Source organism: Mirounga leonina, unplaced genomic scaffold (assembly GCF_011800145.1).
Source record: "Mirounga leonina isolate KUSES-001 unplaced genomic scaffold, KU_Mleo_1.0 Mir_170, whole genome shotgun sequence".
NCBI classification, from domain to species: Eukaryota; Metazoa; Chordata; class Mammalia; order Carnivora; family Phocidae; genus Mirounga; species Mirounga leonina.
Genome location: NW_023270433.1, coordinates 35,366,444 through 35,388,297, shown reverse-complemented (window position 1 = coordinate 35,388,297; position 21,854 = coordinate 35,366,444). Strand labels below are relative to the sequence as shown.

The 21,854-nt window shown below is 47.0% G+C and overlaps 3 protein-coding genes across 7 annotated transcripts in view; 1 reads left to right on the top strand and 2 right to left on the bottom strand.

Moving 5' to 3' along the window:
- Positions 1-3,760, top strand: part of RUSC2 (RUN and SH3 domain containing 2) — a 72,463-nt gene extending 68,703 nt beyond the window's left edge. For all 4 annotated transcript variants that reach the window (XM_035016372.1, XM_035016370.1, XM_035016373.1 and 1 more), the window contains 7 exons: positions 84-160; positions 372-546; positions 637-742; positions 1,443-1,489; positions 1,947-2,754; positions 2,849-2,986; positions 3,068-3,760. In XM_035016372.1, coding sequence (XP_034872263.1) covers positions 84-160; positions 372-546; positions 637-742; positions 1,443-1,489; positions 1,947-2,754; positions 2,849-2,986; positions 3,068-3,269 — 1,553 coding nt within the window. In that variant the 3' untranslated portion in view covers positions 3,270-3,760. The remainder of the gene's footprint in view (positions 1-83; positions 161-371; positions 547-636; positions 743-1,442; positions 1,490-1,946; positions 2,755-2,848; positions 2,987-3,067) is intronic.
- Positions 3,712-9,651, bottom strand: FAM166B (family with sequence similarity 166 member B). Of its 2 annotated transcripts, XM_035016374.1 has the most exons (7): positions 9,471-9,651; positions 5,683-6,003; positions 5,070-5,293; positions 4,769-4,980; positions 4,477-4,528; positions 4,207-4,404; positions 3,712-3,964 (listed from the first exon to the last, which is right to left on the bottom strand). In XM_035016374.1, exons 2-7 carry the CDS (start codon positions 5,742-5,744, stop codon positions 3,876-3,878), a joined length of 837 nt encoding a protein of 278 aa, XP_034872265.1. In that variant the 5' UTR covers positions 5,745-6,003; positions 9,471-9,651; the 3' UTR covers positions 3,712-3,875. The 2 variants fall into 2 exon arrangements, with proteins under 2 accessions (XP_034872265.1, XP_034872266.1); XM_035016375.1 differs by lacking the exon at positions 5,683-6,003.
- A 1,356-nt stretch (positions 9,652-11,007) lies between these two features.
- On the bottom strand, positions 11,008-11,883 carry LOC118017979 (PRELI domain-containing protein 1, mitochondrial-like). Its single transcript, XM_035016376.1, has one exon. It carries the CDS (start codon positions 11,873-11,875, stop codon positions 11,432-11,434), a length of 444 nt encoding a protein of 147 aa, XP_034872267.1. The 5' UTR covers positions 11,876-11,883; the 3' UTR covers positions 11,008-11,431.
- Between the last annotated feature and the right edge of the window lie 9,971 nt (positions 11,884-21,854).

Below are 21,854 nucleotides of genomic sequence, written 5' to 3'. Positions count from 1 at the left end.
CCTCTCTCCACTGAGGGCTCAGTTTCAGCTGAGTTGCCCAGGGACTTGCTAAGGAACCCATCACATGGAATTCTTACTTGCAGGGCTGGTGAAGGCGGTTAACACTGCCGTGGACCTCATTGTGGCCCATTTTGGCACAAGCCGGGATCCTGGGGTGAAGGTAGGCAAAAAACTGGGGCGAGCTGAACTCTACCCTGCTGACCCTCACCCATTCTATGCTGCCGCCTTCTCCTGCTCTCTTGCACCTAGAACCCAGAATTGGGTACTTCGGGATGGGGATCATAAGAGAAGCATGCTGAGGCCTAAGAGAGTCAGAGAAGACCAAGGTCGGGCTTCCAGTGATTCCCTGTTCTTCTCTACTGCATCCACAGGCAAAGCTCGGGAATAGTTCTGTGAGCCCCAATGTGGGCCACCTGGTTCTGAAGTACTTGTGCCCTGCAGTCCAGGCTGTGCTGGAGGATGGGCTCAAGGCCTTCGTGCTAGATGTCATCATTGGGCAACGTAAGAACATGCCGTGGAGTGTGGTTGAGGCTTCTACACAGCTAGGTAAGTGCTGGGCGACAAGATGAGGACCCCAGGCTGAGATTCGGATTCGGGAGACTGGGCACGTGACTGCTGACTCTGGCTTCCTCTCAGGCCCGTCCACCAAGGTCCTGCACGGCCTCTACAACAAGGTCAGCCAATTCCCGGAGCTCACCAGTCACACCATGCGTTTCAACGCCTTCATCCTCGGCTTGCTCAAGTGAGTGTGTGGGGCAACAAGAGCGGCAAATCACAGCCCTCTCCCCTGGGCTCTGCCACTTCTGTGGAACCAACTCCCTAGACTGAGACAGGCCAAGGGGGATCTGCAGGCTCTATGGCCAGGGCCCAGGCTCACTTTCTCCCCATCTAGCTACAGCGTCTCTCAGTAGGTCTCTGGTTTCCCACCACACCCACAACCCTCTGGCACTGATCACCAGCACGGTCTTTGGCTTTTATAAATCCATAATCTGGCCTATTTGGAAATTAATCTGGTTCTCTGGATATTGTAAACCTTGATCCCCTCAACTCCAGCACTACTTCCAAATCCTGCCTGACCATAAGTCCCCCTTGAGATCCACATCATAGTGTCCTTCTTTCTCAAGTATGGGCCTGGGTCATCCCCTTTGGGATGTGTACCCTGTACTCTCACTCAGTAGCTGCCATGACTTGGGGGCCTAGGCAAGCCAACTCCATTCTAGAGGGAAGTCACTGGCTTGTGAATTACATGTTAACCCCCTCCCATCATCCCCCACTGACTTTCCAGAACTATTTTACGTGAAATGAACCAGGTAGCATTCCTGCCATAGAAGGGAGATGTTCACCTATACCTCTGCCCTATGTCTGACCCCCTGTCTGTCTCCTTTGTACCTTATCATCTGGCTATCTCCACACAAGATTCAACTCTCTCTGTTTCCCTACAGCATCCGGTCCCTGGAGTTCTGGTTTAATCACCTCTATAACCACGAAGGTAATGCCCGGAACACTGCTCTCTCTTGCAAACTCAATATAGGCCAGACCCCAGAGGCTCAGAAGAGGGAGGCACGGCTCTTTACAGATGGTAGAGGTGGGGAGGGGGACCACCCAAGCTTTCGTCTTCAGAGCCTGGGCTTCCAGCCCAGTCTGTCCCCAGCTTCTACTTGTGTTAGAGCCTTGGAGTCAGCAGGATACCCGGGCAGTCTGGAGGCGAGGGTGACCAGGAACCCCCACAGCTCTCCTGTGAACTGCGGCCGCCACTTACGGCCGCGGAGGTCACGACCGGCACAAGCCTCCGGCGGCCTCTTTGGCCCTGGCGTGCGCCCCAGGGCACAGTGCCCAGCCCATGCGGTGCGCGCAGCGGCTCTGCCGGGCCGCTTCTCGGAGGGCCCCGCCCCCAGGCCAGGCCCTGCTTCTCTGTGGGGCTCAGGCCCTCCCTCTTGCTCCCCCAGATATCACCCAGACCCACTACCAGCCGTGGGGCTTCCTGAGCGCAGCGCATAGCGTGTGCCCCGGCCTCTTCGAGGAGCTGCTGCTGCTGCTGCAGCCCCTGGCCCTGCTGCCCTTCAGCCTCGACTTGCTCTTCCAGCACCGGCTCCTGCAAAGCGGGCAGCAGCAGCGGCAGCACAAGGAGCTGCTGCGGGTGTCCCAGGACCTGCTGCTGTCCGCCCACTCGACGCTGCAGCTGGCCCGGGCCAGGGGCCGGGAGGGGCCCGGAGACATGGACGGGGCGGTCCAGGGGGAGCGGGTGAAGGGTGTGGGCGCCCCCGAAGGCGGAGAAGACGCGGAGGAAGAGGAGACAGAAGAGGTGGCAGAGGCAGCGGGGGGCTCAGGACGTGGCAGGTGGGCCCGAGGCGGGCAGGCTGGCTGGTGGTACCAGCTCATGCAGAGCTCCCAGGTCTACATCGACGGCTCAACTGAGGGCTCTAGGTTCCCCCGTGGTGGCAGCAATAGCAGCAGTGAGAAAAAGAAAGGGGCAGGAGGCGGGGGACCACCCCCCCGAGAGGGAGTAGTCGAGGGGGCAGAGGCCTGTCCTGCCCCTGAGGAGACCCTCGGCCGGGACAGGGGCTGGCCCTTCTGGATGGGGAGCCCCCCTGATTCTGTACTGGCTGAGCTGAGGCGCAGCCGGGAGAGGGAGGGGTCCACCGCCCCCCCAGCAGAAAATGAGGAAGGAGCCTCAGAGCCTTCACCCGGGGGCATCAAGTGGGGACACCTCTTTGGCTCCCGAAAGGCTCAGCGGGAGACCCGGCCCACAAACAGGTGAGAGGCAGCCCATGGTGTAGACAGGGGGATTTGGGGAGCCTATCTAAGCCAGAGCACAGACAGAGCCGGAGCCCCGGCTGCTCTCCCCTAGGCTACCGTCCGACTGGCTGAGCCTGGACAAGTCCATGTTCCAACTAGTGGCACAGACGGTGGGTGCCCGCCGAGAGCCAGAGCCCAAGGAGAGCCTGCAGGAGCCACACTCTCCAGTCTTGCCCTCCAAGCCTCCAGGGTAAGCCCTGGAAGATAGCACTGGGGGGCTGGGTTTGGCTTTGGGTGGGGTTTCTCTGACCTCCATTTGTTGTTTCCCCAGCGAGGTGAAGGCACTGTGTCATCATCTGGCCACAGGCCCCGGACAGCTGAGCTTCCGCAAGGGCGATATCCTACGGGTGCTGGGGCCAGCTGGAGGAGACTGGCTGCGCTGCAGCCGTGGCCCCGACACCGGCCTGGTGCCTCTGGCCTATGTGACCTTGACCCCATCTCCAAGTCCAACCCCCGGAAGCAGCCAAAACTGAGGCCCTGTGCATGCTGGTGGCCTCAGGGACCCTCATAACCCCTGTGTCAGAGCCTGAGAGCCCTTCCCAAGCCCTCTGGCTTGGCCACAGAGAATAGACTGAGAGCTGGGGGCCATACATCCCTGTGCTCAGTATTAATTACTCCCCATTAACTGTCCCAGTGACCTCATCCAGACCTCCACCCAGGAAAGGAGGGAAGGGATGCAGCACTGGGCTGCCAGGATTTCCCCGGCCCACGTGGGCCAGCCCTTCCATAGGTACAGATAAGCACATCCCTATGGAGGGAGGTGATCAGAGGCCCATTTGCAGGGTTCCCTAGGCCAGGTGGTGAGGAGGAGAGGTGACAGTATTGGGGCCAGCTCCCTAAGCCCCCAAATGTAAATAGGCTGTGGCCAGTGCCTGGTGGTCAGAAGAGGGATGAGGAGCCCAGGCTTGTTTATGTATTTATTTATTTATTTATTACACCTATTAATAAAAAAGGTGCTCGGCCTCCAAACCATTTCTCTTTGTGCCTCCCCCCCCCCCCCCCTCGGGCCCACCTCTCTTCCTTCCAAAAGGCTGAGATAGGAAGACAGAGAAGAGAGAACTTGAAGTCCAGGTACCTATCTATACCAGGAGCTGCTTCTGGAGGGTGGTGAGGCCCAGTGCATCATGGGTGAGATGCCCATAGGTGTGCCCGAACTGGAACTTATATCCTGTATGGACAACAGAATCTGTCACTTGTAGCCAGTGGCAAGGAGAGCCATTTATTTCTCAGCCAGTGCCTAAGCCCTCCAAAATCTGGTCCCAACTTCCCACTGTGAGCTACCTCCATATCCTTTTCTGCCCAGTGAGAAAGCCAAACCACATGATCCAAGCCCCCCCCCACAAGCCACTTGCACCCATTCCACATACACACACACACAAATATTCCAGTCCCCTCTGGGGCTATCCTCACCTGGCACATAGCCCCCATAATTAGGTAAAAGGCACAGGTTCTGAGGATAGGTCCTAGAAAGTGGAGGGAGATGTTTGGGATCCTTCTGGGGTCTGCTCCCTGAGTACATCTGTCCAAATTCCTGCAGTGCCCGGTTGGTGAGCACAGGAAAGCTGGAGCCGAAGAGGAAGCGGGCACGGGGCACGTAACCAGTGAAGCCTGGGGGGGATACTGAGTCAGGACCTCCTGGGAGCCTCCCCATGCCTTTGGTCATTAGCCACTTCCTCTCACCTGGCATGAAGAACTTGCGAGGATCTCTGTCATCCATGGAATAGGGGGAAGCCTTGTGAGGAGAAGGTGGCAGAGAAGAAGTAAGGCTGTCCCGTTCAGCCCCTGGGCTCCAACAGAAGCTCCCGCGGGGTGGAGCCAGCGGTCAAGCCCCCATCCCCTGCACCCATAGCCATGCTACTCCTGGCTGCCCCGCCTAGGCCCGGCCACACAGAGGTCGGGCTCCCCGCTCGCAAGCCCCCCGGGCCCCCCGCTCGCAAGCCCCCCGGGCCCCCTCCCGCCTTCTTGGTCTCACTTGCTCTGCCTCTTGCCCCAGCTCTGGCTCCTTTGCCTCCAGCTCTGGCTCTGGCTTTGGCTCTTCGTCTTTCTCATCTTTTTTACCCTTGGCCTCCTTTGGCAGCTCTTGACCCCCTTGTCCCACAGACCACTGAGTGAAATCATTCAGAGCCTCAGCCCAGACCCGGCTGCAGTTCTTGGCAAAGATGAACTGTGCCTGGGGTACAAAACCTGGGTGGGAGGGGGCAAGAAAGATCTCAGTTAGTGTTTGGGGCACATGGTCTGGGTTGGGGACACCTGTTCAGACTGTCCGTACGTACCTGTGTACCCAGGAATCATGCTGGAGCTGAGCCTTTCATGCCTCCGCCTGACAGGCAGGCTTCCCCTGGGAACCTCAGGAGATGCCGGAGGCCTGATGGGAGGCAGAAGTGTGCGATGGGTGGGGGGCCAGGCTAGGCCAGGAAACCCTCGAAGCAGCTGACCGGTCATCTGCCCATAGGTCTGGCCCATGCTGAAGCGAAGTAGTGGGCAGTGTCCAGTGTACCTGTAAGCATAGGACTCACCCGCTCACCTCTAGACTCCCCCACCACCCGCAGAGATAGAAACAGAGACCTCTGAAGCCCTGAGTTTTTTTCTGGATTCGGCTGCGTATATCTTTGGAGCAGGCATTTCTCAGTTCTCTCTGGGTTTTCAACCCTTCCCCTCTGCTATTACCCTGTTACCATGGAGAAGACAACACAAAGCTTTGTGACAGGCCCAGCTACCACTATCCCCTTGTTCTTCCTTTTCCATCCAACACCATGAATATCTCAGCCTTGGGCCTACCATACCAGTTTGTCTATTGGCCCCCAAGTCCTGCGTGGCACAACTCCCATGTCCTTATAGCCCTATTCCCAGAAGCAAGCAGGGGTGTGCCCTGGGTAGAAGTCTTACCCTGGGATATAATGAGGGTTCTGAGGGTTCAGCCCTGGTATGAAGGTGCTGGCCATAGTCATGGGAATCCAAGCAGTTCCTTTTGTTTCCCTTGGAGCCGAAGCTTTAGGCTTTGTACTGTGTCCAGGGTGGTGGGGTGGGGCCAGAGGCAGGAGGCAGGGCCAAGGGAGGAGAGAGGGGAGGAGGTACTAGGGAGGTAACTGCCAGGGCCAAGGCCAGGAGCTCACTGGTTGGTCTACTCCAGAACAAATGCAGTCCACCTCGTGGAGGTAGGGAAAAAGTCTGAGTGTGGGCTCCCTGTTCCAGGGAGCAAAGGAAGCCCTAAGGTGGGAGGTGAGAGAACAAAAACTGTGAGGTCCATTCAGCTCTGTCTTAAAGAGGACCACCCTTCCTTCTTAAACCCCCTGCCTGAAGACATGTAGGTGCTACTCTTTGTGAGTGTTGACTGAAAGTGATGGAATGCCTGGGAAAAGAGGGTCTCTAAGGGGATCCCAGAAGGGAGGTGACAGAGAGAAAAAGGAGCCTAGAGACCTCTAAGCAGTGACATTAAGTTTCTTTTCAATCATTTTACTTTGACAAGAATTATTTATTGAATATCCACCATCATCTGGATTATCATTCAACAAATAATGCCGTGCTCTGCTAGGCATATTCTGTAGTCAGAAAAGCTAAGCTCCATATGACTTCGGGCAAGTCATTTAGTATCTCTGAACCTTTTACAAAATGTAGATACCAGGACTCACCCTGCTACTGTTGTGAGGCTCGAATTAATATATACAAATGTGTTTTGTACCAGCAAAGACCATGAAGTCAGAAAGAGGGGGTGGAGGGGAAAGATCATGGGCCTGAGGTCACACTATCATGGGCTCCTACTAGCTTGTGGCCACGAGCCATCCTTAACCTTGTCTGAGCAGGTGACTTAACTTCTGCTGAACATGAATTCCCTAAACCCAAATGTGAAAGTTAAAATAACCTAATCTACCAGGGTGCTGTTAAGATAAAGTCAGTGTGGGAAAGGATTTACCCCAGCACCTGGCACTCAGCTACTAAAAATTTTCTTCCCTATTGTCTAATATTTTCTCTAAGCTTCTAACTCACATAGGAGACCTGCGACTGGTTAGTAAATTCAGTGGATATGGGTTTTTCTACTGTGGGAGTTCAAGGAAAGGAAATATGATGGTAATGTTGGGTTTTAAGACTAGGGGACAAATTAGAATTTGTTAAGAAATTCAGAGCGTGCCTAGCTGGCTCAATTGGTAGAGCATGCAACTCTTGATCTAAGGGTTGTGAGTTCAAGCACCACACTGGCTGCAGAGCTTATTTATAAAAGAAAGAAAAAAAGAAAGAGGAGAGAGAGAAAGAAAAAAGAGGAAGGAAGGGAGGGAGGAAGGAAGGAAGGGAAAAAAAAAGAAAAAAGAATTCAGATTCTAAGAGCAGAGAAGTATGGACCAGAAAGAAGAGCTCTCAGAGAGGGGGGAGCATGACTGGAACTCAGCTCTGGGGCTGGGTCAGGGTCAGGCCAGTCCACCTTTCCAGGAGGCAGAACCTCTGCTCTTCTCCCCACCCGAGTGTGACATGCCCAGGCTAACCAAGCACGCGTCCCTAACTTGTGGATTGCACAGGAGCGCTGGGCCCCAAGGAATACATTTCACGTTTCTCACTGTTCTGCCAAGGATGGCCTTGGCATGTAGCATTTAGAGCTAGGGTTGTAGACTTGGCTCACTGTTAAGGAAATATGCTAGATGGGGATGGGAACTGAGGGGAGAAGCCAGAAAAGCAGCAGTGTGGCAAGGTTAACAACCTAGACTTTTGGATTCTGTAACAAACACTATTGGTTGCACACTGAATACCCATTCCCCTACCCCCATCTCCCTTCTTCCTAACAGAACCTTAATTTTGTTCTGTGGAGCAGCCAAGAGCTTCAGGGAAGCTTGGAGCCAGCCCTGGGAATGAGTCTTGGTTAGTCTAAGCCCATTGTAGTGGTCCTATTCCCCCTTGTCAGTGATTAGTGAGGCACGGGCTTATGGCATTCTGGACAATAAAAGGGAAGTCAGCCAGGATAAGAGACGGTCCTAAGAAAAGTAAGCAACTTAAAACGCTCTTTTTTTTTTTTTTTAAAGATTTTATTTATTTATTTGACAGAGAGAGACAGAGTGAGAGAGGGAACACAAGCAGGGGGAGGGGAGAGGGAGAAGCAGGCTTCCCGCAGAGCAGGGAGCCCGATGCGGGGCTCGATCCCAGGACACTGGGATCATGACCTGAGCCGAAGGCAGACGCTTAACGACTGAGCCACCCAGGCGCCCCTAAAATGCTCTTTAAAAAGATGCATGACAGGGGTGCCTGGGTGGCTCAGTCGGTTAAGGGTCTGCCTTTGGCTCAGATCATGATCCCAGGGTCCTGGGATCAAGCCCTGCATCGGGCTCCCTGCTCTGCGGGGGAGCCTGCTTCTCCCTCTCCCACTCCCCCTGCTTGTGTTTCCTCTCTCGCTGTCTCTCTCTCTCTCTCTCTCTGTCAAATAAATAAATAAAATCTTAAAAAAATAAAAAGATGCATGACAAAAAAAAAAGATGCATGACAGGGATGCCTGTGTGGCTCAGTCGGTTAAGCGTCCAACTCTTGATTTCAGCTCAGGTCATGATCTCAGGGTCGAGATCAAGTCCTGCATCTGGCTAGAAGTGGAACCTGCTTAAGATTCTCTCTCCCTCTCCTGCCCCTCACCCCCCTCAAATAAATAAATCTTCTTCTAAAATGCATGACAAATGAGAGAGAGAGAGATGGACAAGGAGGAAAGATGTCCTTTCCTGTCTTTAGAAGTTCTATGGACATGATGACAGAACTCTGGTAGGCATCATGAAACCTTGTGGGAAGCTAGGCTAACCTGGGGACAGAGCCTGAATACAGCAAGGATGGATAGGAGAGTAGAAAGGCCTGGGTCCTTGATGAATTACTGAGCTAACCAACCTTTTTATATGAAATAATTTCATTATTGTTAAAGCCAATTTAAGTTTTCTTTTACTTGGAGCCCAAGGCATTGTAACATAAAAATAAAAACAAACAACAACAACAAAAACTAGTTCACCTCCTAGCTTCCCTGGAGATACAGACGTTGGCCAAATTCATCTCATTGAGCCTCAGTCTCTTAGCCATAAAATGAAGACACTAATGTTACTACTCCATTGAGTAGGACAAAACAGTAGCACAAGATGATTCATAAAGAGCCACTCGCCCCAGTGTCTAGCTGATGTTAAGTGCTAACTAAATAGCAATTCCTAGTGTTTGGTTGGAATTTGCTGGGAATGGGAGAAAGGAAAAGAGCTGAGGACAGTAAGAGGTTGGGGGTTCAGGTGAAAGCAGTGAAGCTGAGAGACTGAAAGGTCAGCATGTGAAGGTGGGGTGCAGCTTAGAAGGGAGAGGCTCGTACAAATTCTGCAGGACCAACAATGGCAGTTGGAATCAGTGTGTGAATTACTACAAATTAGGAAAGAGGTTACAGTGAGTCTTACATTTGTGTTTGTGAAGAAACAGTCCACTCCTTTTGGTGAATAGCCTGTTACTACTGTTTCCATCTGTGTAAACAATATTTCTAAGTCCCTAAAGATCGGAAAGGTGTTCTAACCTGGGAAGGAAGTGAAAGAACTAGCTGAGGGGCCCACAGGACTGCTCACTGCCTCTGTGCCCCCAATTCCAGGGGACGGTCGTCTGGCAACCAAACCCCGGCGTGCTCCTGGTGGGAGCTGCACAGCCAGTGCTGGTGGACAGAAGGTTTCATTGGGATCACACCTACTCACAAAACGAGGGTCCAGTTAGGAAAGAGCCACGTCAGTGCCCTGCCCGTTCCACACAGCCTGTTCGGTCTCCGAAACAGCAGTCTATAACTTGTGTCGTTCCGCCTTTGATCCTGACCAGGAATTGCTGTAAAATTTCATATAAGTACAAATATCAAATCATTATGTTGTACACCTGAAATTAATGTTATATGTCAACTATACCTCAGTTTTTAAAAATCTTACCAAAAAAAAGTTTCAGATGAATCCCAGATCAGTCATTTGATTGTAAGACAATACTGGGCAAGCATAAATCCCCTCAATGAAGATGAAGAAAAAGAAAATCACGGGGCCCTTGAAAAAAATTCCTCAGATCAAGAGACCACCACAAGTGAAACAAGATGTGAAAAGAATAAACTCCAAATGATTACATACAACACAAAACCTTTTTAAATTAAAATAAACAGATAAAATGATTCAATAATTCCACTTCTGGGTATTTACCCGAAGAAAATGAAAATATTAATTCAAAAGATATTTGCACCCCATCTATGTTCATTGCAGCATTATTTACAATAGTCAAGATATGGAAGCAACCTAGTGTCCATCGATAGATGAATGGATAAAGATGTGGTGTATATACATACACAATGGAATATTACACAGCCATAAACAAAGAATGAAATCTTGTCATTTGCAAAAACCTGGATGGACCTAGAGGTATTATGCTAAGTAAAGTAAGTCAGACCAAGAATGACAAATGCCACATAATTTCCCTTATATGTAGAATCTAAAAAACAAAATAAAACGAATGAACAAACAGAAACAGACTCATAAATATAGAGAACAAAGTGGTGGCTGCCAGAGGGGAGGGGTGAAATAGGCAAAAAGAAATATACAGAGAGGGAGAGCTGCAATAAAACTACATCAAAAGGAAAGCAAGGTAATAATGAGCATGAGTTTCAGATGCTTACTTTACAGGGAGTGAGACAAAATGGGAGGAGAGACCATACAGTTAGATGTACATGATTGCCAAGGTCTCAGGTTTTGTTTGGGATAGTGGCTTCATAAATGATTATTATTATACATTAATAATTAACACAGGACCAATGATGAGACTATATCATAAACCAAGGATTATGATAATCCAAATCTGGGCATTTGACATCCAAGAGGTAGGGTGGGGATGGGAGGAATCCAAGTAGAAATGACCAGAAACAGTAGTATTCACTGGTAGATTTTAATATACTCTTCTGTTTTAAGTAACTCAAGAAGTCAAAATATTAAAAAGGAATACCAGCATCTGAATAAGGATGATTTATTAGCTATACACAGGAGACTTTTTTTTTTAAGATTTTATTTTTTTGTCAGAGAGAGAGAGCACAAGCAGGAGTAAAGGCAGGCTCTCTGCCAAGCAAGGAGCCCGATGTGGGGCTCAATCCCAGGACCCTGGGATCATGACCTGAGCCGAAGGCAGAAGCTTAACTGACTGAGCCACCCAGGCGTCCCTACACAGGAGACTTTTTTTTTTAATTTTGTAATTCTAAAATATATTCTTTGGTAAAATTGCCTTTTTTTAAATTTTTTAAAATTTTTATTATGTTAATCACCATACATTACATCATTGGTTTTGATGTACGTTCCATCAATAGTGCCTCCAAGACACTTATTGAGTGCCTGTTATGTGCTAGATGCTGTTCCAGGTACCTGGGACACATCAGAGAACGCAACAAAGGCCCCTGCCCTTGCAGAGCTTACAGTCTAGGCTTCCTACCCCTGCACGCTGTGCCCCCGAGCAAGCCACCGCCCCTCCCTGGGCCCGTCCTCGGCTCCACCCCGAACAGGACACCCAGCCCCAACGCCCCCCCTCTCCCCCAGAGCAGAAAGGGCTGGAAGCTGAGTTTTACTAGTAAAGTACGAGGGGGAAGGGCAGAGGGACTGGAGCCGGGCCGTCAGGTGTCCCACGGCCCCGGGGCCCGGGCTGGCTACACGAAGTGCTGCCGCTGTTGCTGCTGCTTGCTGGCCGCCTTGCTGGCCAGGTCCTTGGCCCTCTCTGTAGCTGCCAGTGCTGTCTCCTTGGCCTTCTCCTTGGCTTCCTTGGCTGTCTCAACGAGGGTTTTGGAAGGGGCCTCCCCTTGCAGCTTGGCCAAGATGTACTCAAAGCCCTTCATTGTCTTGGTCACGTTGCTTTTGAACCGGGCAAGATCAAATTCCTGGACAGCTCTGGAGACACCAAATAAGCTAGAGGAGACCCAGGCTTCCCAGCAGATTTCAGTCCAGCCGCTGTTATCAGAGTTCACACAGTAAACACATCGTTCCTCCACCACCATCAGCCAGGTGTGGTTGATGTTCCAAGTGAAGGTGGTTTGTTCATTGTTTGTGTATAACACCCAGTGCTCCACGCAGAATGTGTCCTCCTTAATACCCATCACCGGCTAACCCATCCCCCCATGCCCCTCCCCTCTAGAACCCTCAGTTTGTTTTTCAGAGTCCAAAGTCTCTCATGGTTTGTCTCCCCCTCTGATTTCCCCCCTTCATTCTTCCCCTCCTGCTATCTTCTTTTTTTTTTTTTTTTAACATATAATGTATTATTTGTTTCAGAGGTACAGGTCTGTGATTCATCAGTCTTACACAATTCACAGCGCTCACCATAGCACATACCCTTCCCAATGTCTATCACCCAGCCACCCCATCTCTCCCAGCCCCCACCACTCCAGCAACCCTCAGTTTGTTTCCTGAGATTAAGAATTTGTCATATCAGCTACACAGGAGACTTTTAAAAACGGGTCATATAGTGGACATTGCCACTATAAACATCGGGGTGCACTTACCCCTTCAGATCCCTACATTTGTATCTTTGGGGTAAATACCCAGTAGTGTAATTGCTGGGTTGTAGGGTAGCTCTATTTTCAACTTTTTGAGGAACCTCCATACTGTTTTCCAGAGTGGCCGCACCAGCTTGCATTCCCACCAACAGTGTAGGAGGGTTCCCCTTTCTCTGCATCCTCACCAACATCTGTCGTTTCCGAACTTGTTAATTTTAGCCATTCTGACTGGTGTGAGGTGATATCTCATTGAGGTTTTGATTTGGATTTCCCTGATGCCGAGGGATGTTGAGCACTTTTTCATGTGTCTGTTGGCCATTGGGAAAAAAAAAATGGGTCGTAGAGTCTAGTCCTGACAAGAGCATGAGACTAATAGTTCAGGGTTGGGCAAATCACTTCAAGTCTTTGAGCCACATCTGTAAAATGAAAGAGATACACTGGATGGTTATTAAGATTCTTTCTAGTTCTGGGGCACCTGGTTGGCTCAGTCGGTGGAACATGCAATTCTTGATCTGAGGGTTATGAGTTTGAACCCCATGTTAAGTGTGGAGATTACTTAAAAATAAAATCTTAAAAAAAAGAAAAGACCCTTTCCAGTTCTAACTCCCTTATCTATTCGCCAGTGCAAATATTTAATGGGCTGTAAAAAAAAAAAGCCAAAAGCACACATTTTCAAAAAATAAAAATAAAAGAAACTTTGACATGCTTTCAGAGTCATTTCTAAATGCAACTATCTTTGTAAAAGTTCCATACAGTTTCCATGATCTTTAAAATGTGCATTTTCCTCCTAGGATGCAGCTCCAATTGAATCTTATTCAACTATAAGTTTTCCTGAAAATAGGCCACTATCTGGATATCACTGCTCTGAGCACAGACGATGGATCAAAGCAAAGGAAATGTCACAGTCTCCTTCTGGCCTTTTTTCATGTACAATATTCTTCAAATCCACAAGGACCAGCATTAATTTATTCAGTCCACTAACTTTCATCGAACATCTCTGCCAGGCAGTTACCTTCTGGTCAATACAGAGATGAATAGATGAATTAGATGTACTCCTGACCTCAGTGATTTTACATCTTTAAAGAAGAGACAGAGGTACAGAGAAAGCCAAAACACAATAAGTGCCACAATGGAGATTAAACAAAAACAAATTACCTTACTTACGGGGCTCCTGGGTGGCTCAGTCAGTTAAGTGTCTGACTTTTGATTTCAGCTCAGGTCTTGATCTCAGGGTGGTGAGTTCAAGCCCCACACTGGCCTCCATGCTGGGCATGGAGCCTACATTTAAAAAACAAACAAACAAAAAAAAAAAAAAAAACACCTTATAATAGGCCACAAAGAAAAAACTCAAAAATCCCAATAAGCACAAAATAATCAAGGCACATTTTCTCACACAAACACAATAAACCTGTAAATGAAAAATAAAAATTAGGTTAAACACTAAGACATTTTTTTAAATTTATTTTGTTTTAAGTAGGCTCCACACCCAGTGTGGGGCTTGAACTCACCACCCTGAGATCAAGGGTCACATGCTCCACCAACTGAGCCAGCCAGGTGCCCCTAAGACATGTTTTATGTTTTGTTTTGTTTTTTAAGATTTTTATTATTTATTTGACAGAGCACAAGCAGAGGGAGAGAGCGAGAGAGAAGCAGGCTCCCTGCTGAGCAAGGAGCCCGATGCGGGACTCGATCCCAGGACCCTGGGATCATGACCCAGGCCGAAGGCAGCCGCTTAACCAACTGAGCCACCCAGGCGTCCCCCTAAGACGTGTTTTAAATGCCTTCTTGGAGCACCTGGGTGGCTCAGTCAGTTAAGCATCTGCCTTCAGCTCCGGTCATGATCCTGGGATCTTAGGATCGAGCCCCGCATTGGGCTCCCTGCTTGAGGGGAGCCTACTTCTCCCTCTCCTCCCAGCTCAGTGCTCTCTCTCACTGTCTCTCTCTCTTTCAAATAAATAAAATCTTTTTAAAAATGTCTTCTTAAATAATTATTGGGGCAAAGAAAAAAGTATGATTACACACCATCATTCAGAGATAAATAACAAATGAGAATTCAATCAAAGCTGAATTCAGAGGCAGATTTTTTTAAAGATTTATTTATTCACTTGAGAGAGAGAGTGAGCGAGCAGGGGGAGGAGTGAAGAAAGAGGGAGAGAATCAAGCAAACTCCCTGCTGAGGGAGGAGTCGAATGCAGGGCTCAAGCCCCGGACCCTGAGATCATGACCCGAGCCGAAATCAAGAGTCGGACGCTTAACCAACTGAGCCACCCAGGTGCCCCTTCAGAGGCAATTTTTAGCCTCGAGTGCATACTGACATCATGACTAAGGACATAGGCTCAATTCTGGATCTCTCACTAGCTGTACAACCTTGGGTAAACTGGTAAACCTCTCTGGATCTCTTGTCCCCTCATCTATAAAATGAGAATAGTAATACTGTAAGCATAATACTGTAAACGTTAATGGTAATATAAAGCAGAGTGGTTGCTGGCACCTAATAAACTGTCAATAATATCACAACAGGCGTTCCAGTGGGAGCGGGGTTTGTGACAAGAAACAACCGTCCACTTTTCCCGGCTCAAGTACAAGAACAGGGTGAAGAGTGAGAGGAAGGAGAGATTATCTTAAAGATGAATCCGATTTCATGGGTACCCAAGGCACGAACTATATAACCTGGCCTCATGGAACCTGGAATTGAGAAACCTGAAAGCTGATAAAAGTGAAGGCTGGTTTTTTTCACTCTTTTCTCCCTGGGCCACGTGCTTCTCTCTGTGAATCTGCTCACTTCTCTCTCTCTCTCTCCTCCCCTCATTCTCTCTCTCAATCTGCAAACTCTCTGTCCCTCCTCTTCCCAGATGGATTTCTATTCCCTCATAGCTTCAGTGTGCATGTGGCTCATCGCAAAATGAGCTCCTCTTCCCCCACCATCTCTGTAACAGTGATTTCTTAAGCAGGGATGTGCTTCGGAATTACATAGAGTGGTTTTTTTAAAAATATTCATGTCTGGCCCCATCCAGGTTATTCTGGGAATTGGGTCCCTGGTATATATATATATATATATATATATTTTTTAACTTTTTAATTTGGAAAAAAAAATCAACCACAGAAAAAGCACAATAAAAATATAACCTTTACCGAGATTTACCAATCGTTAACATTTTGCAGCTTGGAAGTATACGATTCCATGTGCCCAGGAAGAAAGGAGAAGCAGATATAGATGAACACTGATATCTATACCACCTCTGTCTCTCTGAAGCCTGGCCTCACAGCAGATGGGTAGGCTGCCCTGACCAACCAGCTGTGCCGAGGGAGGGAAGGACGTTGTGTGCTGCAGGCTGTGAGGATGTCAGCAAAACAGGCTGCAGACAGCCTAGCCAGGTAAACAAGTCTAAAACCAACTAACTAAGTTAACTAGCTAATAAATAAGCAGTCAACTCAAGAAGCTAGAAAAAGAGGAACATCATAAGCTAAGGAAAAGAGGAGGAAAAGAGGAAAAATTTAGGAAGCTAACAATAGACACCCATAAACCAGAAACCAGAAAAACAGTAGAAATAATGTTTCTAAGAGCTGTTTAAAAAAAAAAAAAAAGACAACATAGTCAGCAAACTACTGGCACAGCTAGCCAAGAGAAAAAAGACCACAAACCCCCCTGAGTGGCATGAGGAAGTGGCTAAAAACACAGGCACACAGGAATTTTTTTTTATTATAAAAGAATACTAAGTGAAACTCCATGTAACTAAACCAAAAAGTTTCAGTGCAATTAATATTGTCCGGGAAAATATAAATCAAAATCAACCCAAAATGATACAGAACATCTGAATAAAATATAGCCACAGAAGAACCTGAAAAAGTGGTCAAATAGATGCCCCCTACTAAAAGACCCACATCACACTTAATTCATCAAATTAGTATTAACTTAATTCAAAACCTAACAGCCTCACACAAGTTATACAGATGAAAAATTACAAATAAAACATCAAATAGCAGGATGCTTGCCTGCTCTCCTCCAGTCCAATGGAAGATACCACTAAATGACCACGGCCCTCTTTCTGGGACTTCTCAAGGCTCTGCAAGACAGCGTATCTTGAGTGATTTCTGCCAAAGGCTCAGCATAAGGGAGCACTGGCAAATGTTCTCTCTTTATTACCCCTGAACTAAGAGCCCAATACGGGCAGATACTTTATCTATCTTGTTCACAAGTGTATCTCTAGCATGCAGCACAGCTATCTGGCATATAATATGAACTAAACAAAATCCAGCAATATTATAAAGGAATAATATACACTAAGATTAGTAGGTTTCTAGGACTACAGCAATGATTGAACTAGAAAATCCATCAATGTCGTTAACATGAATAAACCAAAGGAAATAGCCATTTCATCACTCTAACAGACCCTAGGGAAATCTTTTAGAAAATTAAATATCGGGGATCAGTCATTAAGCATCTGCCTTTGGCTCAGGTCATGATCCCAGGGTCCTGGGATCGAGCCCCACATCGGGCTCCCTGCTCTGCAGGAAGCCTGCTTCTCTCTCTCCCACTCCCCCTGCTCGTGTTCCCTCTCTCGCTGTGTCTCTGTCAAATAAATAAAATCTTAAAAAAAAAAAAAAAGAAGAAGAAGAAAGAAAATTAAATATCCACTTGTGATTTTTAAAAGTCTTTTTAGTAGGGACACCTGGGTGGCTCCGTCGTTAAGCGTCTGCCTTCGGCTCAGGTCATAATCCCAGGGTCCTGGGATCGAGCCCCACATCGGGCTCCCTGCTCAGCCGGAAGCCTGCTTCTCCCTCTCCCACTCCCCCTGCTTGTGTTCCCTCTCTCGCTGTGTCTCTCTCTGTCAAATAAATAAATAAAATCTTTAAAAAAAAATAAAAATAAAAGTCTTTTTAGTAAACCAGGAACAGAAACATGAAAAAGAATATTTGAAATGAACAGCCAATATCAAACTACTTCAAAGAGAATAGCCAGGGCCAACAGATCTCATTCACTGTACCAAAACCAATTAACTAGTCATTTAGGGGAATGTTACTGTGAGGTTTCTGAAAAAGGGTCGTGGCTTAGCAGAAAAAGTACTAAGGATTAACTATGTTGGCCATGGGCATAAGATGGATGCCAGCGTGTAGAGTTGATAGTCCTTCATTTTAGGCAATTTTATAAAAGTCAGAACCAAGACAAGACTGATCACTATTACCTTTATTATTCAACATTACTCTAGATAGTCTAGACAGTACATGAAACAAAAGTAAGTAATAAGAACCATAAATGTTGGGAAAGATGAAAATCTTTATCTGCTTAGCTACAAAACCCTAAGAAGCCACTGAAAAACAATGAGAATAAGAGTAGTGTAAGATAGCTTATTACATGAAAAATAAATTCAAATATGAATAGCTTTACTAGCCAGCACTACCAGTTAGATGTCATGCTGGGGACTCAGAACATCTAAGTGTTCTCCAGAGGATTACCCAAGCAAATCAACTACGTAAGGTTTAGATAACTGTGTGTTTGCCTTTCAACAATTTGACTAGATTGTAATCCCTAGAGCAACCACTAAGAAAGTAACTAAAATGTTAAAAAAACAAAACAAAACAGGAAAACTAGAATTATATGCTAAAAAATATTAGTTTAAACCAAAAAAAGGTAGTAAAGGAACAACAGGGGAACAAAACACATCAAAAGGGACCTGAGGCAATGAAAACGTATGTCCACACAAAAACCCATACATGAATGCTCACAGGAGCATCATTCATAACAGCCAAAAAGTGGAAACAACCCAAACGACAACCAGCTGATGAACAGATAAACACAGTACATTCAAACAATGGAATATTATTCAGCAATAAAAAAGAATGAAGGGGCGCCTGGTGGCTCAGATGGTTAAGCGTCTGCCTTCGGCTCAGGTCATGATCCCAGGGTCCTGGGATCGAGTCCCACATCGGGCTCCTGACTCAGCGGGGAGTCTGCTTCTTCCTCTCCCTCTGCCTCTCCCACTGCTCATGCTTTCTCTCTCTCTGTATCTCTGTGTCTCAAATGAATAAATAAAATCTTTAAAAATAAATAAATAAATAAAAATAAATAAATAAAATAAAATAAAAAAGAATGAAGTACTGATACATGCTATCACATGGATAAACCTTGAAAACACTATGCTGAGTGAAAGCAAGATACAAGAGCCCATATGCTGCATGATTCAATATATGAAATGTCCAGAAGAGGCAAAACTATGCAATGAAAAAGTTAACTAATGGTTGCCTAGGACTATCGGTGAAGGAGTCGGAGGGGGATATAGGAAGTGACTGCCAACGGACATGAGGTTTCTTCTTGGGATGATGAAAATACTCTAGAATTGATTGTGATGATAGTTGGAAACTCAGTGAATACAACAAAAACCACTGAATTTTACACTTTAAATGGGTGAATTATATGGTATTTCAATTATATTTCAATATAAAACTGATAAAAAATTAAACAAAATACCAAAAAAAGCAACCCAAATCTAATAATGTAGAAGGAGGAGGAGAGGAAGGAGGAGGGGGAAGAGGGGAAGAAAAAGAAAAAACATCAAGATCAAGTTAGGTTTGGGCGCCTGGGTGGCTCAGTTGGTTAAGCGACTGCCTTCAGCTCAGATTATGATCCTGGAGTCCCGGGATCGAGTCCCATATCGGGCTCCCTGCTCAGCAGGGGGTCTGCTTCTCCCTCTGACTCTCTTCCCTCTCGTGCTCTCTGTCTCTCATTCTCTCTCTCAAATAAATAAATAAAATCTTAAAAAAGAAAAGATCAAGTTAGGTTTATTTTATAAATGCAAAGTTAAATTTTAGAAAATTAATGAATATACTATATCATTGTTTAGAAATCTTTTCTTCCTTCCTACCATTCCCACTCTAGATAGAGCATACTTTGGGCTTGGCCATATGACTTGCTTTGGCCACTGGAATGTTGACAGACATGTTATGACCCAGACATGAAAGCAGTTGCAAAACAATACTTGTCCTCTTACCTTTCTTCCATCACCATGAGAAGAACATGTCTAGGCTATCCAGCTGGTCCCAGGAAGAGAGACAGATGTCACACAGCAAAACTCTCTAGCCAATCCTAGTTTAGAATGCTGACCCCAGTCAGCCCATGGATTTAGGAGAATTAGTAATTGTTGTTTTATGCCACTGGGTTTTTCTTTTTAAGATTTATTTATTGGGGCGCCTGGGTGGCTCAGTTGGTTGAGTGTCCAACTCTTGATTTTGGCTCGGGTCATGATCTCAGGATCCTGAGATTGAGCCCCTTATTGGGCTCTGCACTGAGCATGGAGCCTGCTTGAGATTCTCTCTCTCTCTCTCTCTCCCTCTACCTTTCCCCCCTGCTTGTACTTTATCTCTCTCTTAAAAAAAAAATTGGGGGGGGGCGCCTGGGTGGCTCAGTTGGTTAAGCGACTGCCTTTGGCTCAGGTCATGATCCCAGGGTCCTGGGATCGAGCCCCACATCGCGCTCCCTGCTCCTTGGGGAGTCTGCTTCTCCCTCTCCCTTTGCCTGTCACTCCCCCTGCTTGTACGCTCTTTCTCTGTCAAATAAATAAATAAAATCTTTAAAAAAAAAAAAATTTTTTTTTTTAAGATTTATTTTCTTATTTGAGAGAGAGAGAGTGCGAGCAGGGGGAAGAGCAGAGGGAGAGGGAGACAAGCAGACTCCCTGCTGAGAGGGAAGCCCATCATGGGGCTCAACCTCAGGACCCTGAGATCATGACCTGAGCCGAAATTAAGATTTAGACGCTTAACTGACTGAGCCCAGGTGCCCCCTATGCCACTGGGTTTTGATGTGATTAGCTACATGCCACTTTTGTGATAAGAGCTAACTGGTATATGTAGCTACAAAAAAACCCCACAGTAAACATGAAATTTAAAAGTGAAAAATCAAAAACATTCTTTTAAAGATCAGGAACAAGATACAAGTGTCTACTGCCATTACTTCACTCAACATTATACTGGAGGTCTCAAGCAAAAGAACAGAAATCAAAGGTATAAATATTAGGAAAAAAATAGAACTATAGTAAAGATTTGGGGGTTTTTAAAAATATTTATTTGTCAGAGAGAGAGAGGGTGGGAGGGAGAGAGAGAGCATGAACAGGGGGAGTGGCAGGCAGAGGGAGAAACAGGTTCCCCACTGAGCAAGGAGCCTGATGTGGGGCTCGATACGGGACCCTGGGATCATGACCTGAGTTGAAGGCAGACGCTTAACCCAGGGGTCCCAATAGTAAAGATTCTGATTTTGATTCTGAATGAGATAACAGAAGGTTTTGAGCAGAGAGAGAAAATGAACTTACACTTTATTTTTTTATTTTTTTTTTAAAGATTTATTTATTTATTTGACAGAGAGAGAGAGATAGCGAGATCAGGACCACAAGCAGGGGGAGTGGGAGGAGAAGCAGGCTTCCCGCAGAGCGGGGAGCCCAATGTGGGACTCGATCCCAGGACCCTGAGATCACGACCTGAGCTGAAGGCAGACGCTTAACGACTGAGCCACCCAGGCGCCCCCTGACTTATAGTTTAAACAGGAGTATTCTGGCTGCTCGGTAGAGAAGAGGCTATAGGGAGACAGAGGCATAAGCAGAGAGACCAAAAAGGAGGCAGCTTAGATTGGGTCAGAGGCAGTGGAAATGTCAGAAGTGATCAAGATATGGATAGATTTCAAACATTTAGCAGACACAATTTGTTGATATGCTGAATATGGGGCAGAGAAAAAGAGAAAAGTCAAGGATAACTCTGAATTATCTTGCCTGAAGCACCTAATGGATTAGATTTATTGAGATGGATTAGATTTATTGAGATGGCAAAGCCTTAGAGAAAAGCTGGGAAAGAGGTACAAGATTCAAGAGTTCTGTTTTGTACCCATTGATTTTGAAAAGCCAATTAGATATCCAATTGGAGGGGGCACATGAGTGGCTCAGTCGGTTAAGTGTCCAACTCTTGGTTTCGGCTCAGGTCATGATCTCATGGGTAATAGGACTGAGTCCCATGTCCTGGTCCCATGTCCTGCTCCCATGCTCAGTGAGGAGTCGGCTGGAGATTCTCTCCCTCTGCCCCTCCCTGTCAAGCACAAGCGCACAAGCACTTTCTAAAATAAATCAATCAATCTTAACAACAAAAAAAAGATATGGGGCGCCTGGGTGACTCAGTTGGTTGAGCATCTGACTTTGACTCCAGTCATGATCTCAGGGTCCGGGGTTTGGGCCACAAGTCAGGCTCCCCACTCAGTGGAGAGTCAGCTTATCCCTCTCCCTCTGCCCCTCTCTCAGCTTGTGCATTCTCTCTCTCTCTCTCTGTGTGTCTCAAATAAATAAATAAAATCTTAAAAAAAAAAAAAAAGATATTCAACTGGAGCTGATGAGTAAGCAACTGAATACAGGAGCTGAGTTCAGAGGAAAAGTGGGAGAGAAAATGGGAGTTATTAGCATGTGAATAGTATTTAAAGCCTTTGAGTTAATGCCACATAAGTGTGTAGAAAGAAGAGCAGAAGTCCAATGATGGAGCCCTAGGTATGTCACTGCTTAGAGATCAGGAAGATCTAGAAGATCAGCAAAAGAGACTAGAAGAAAGAGCCAATAAA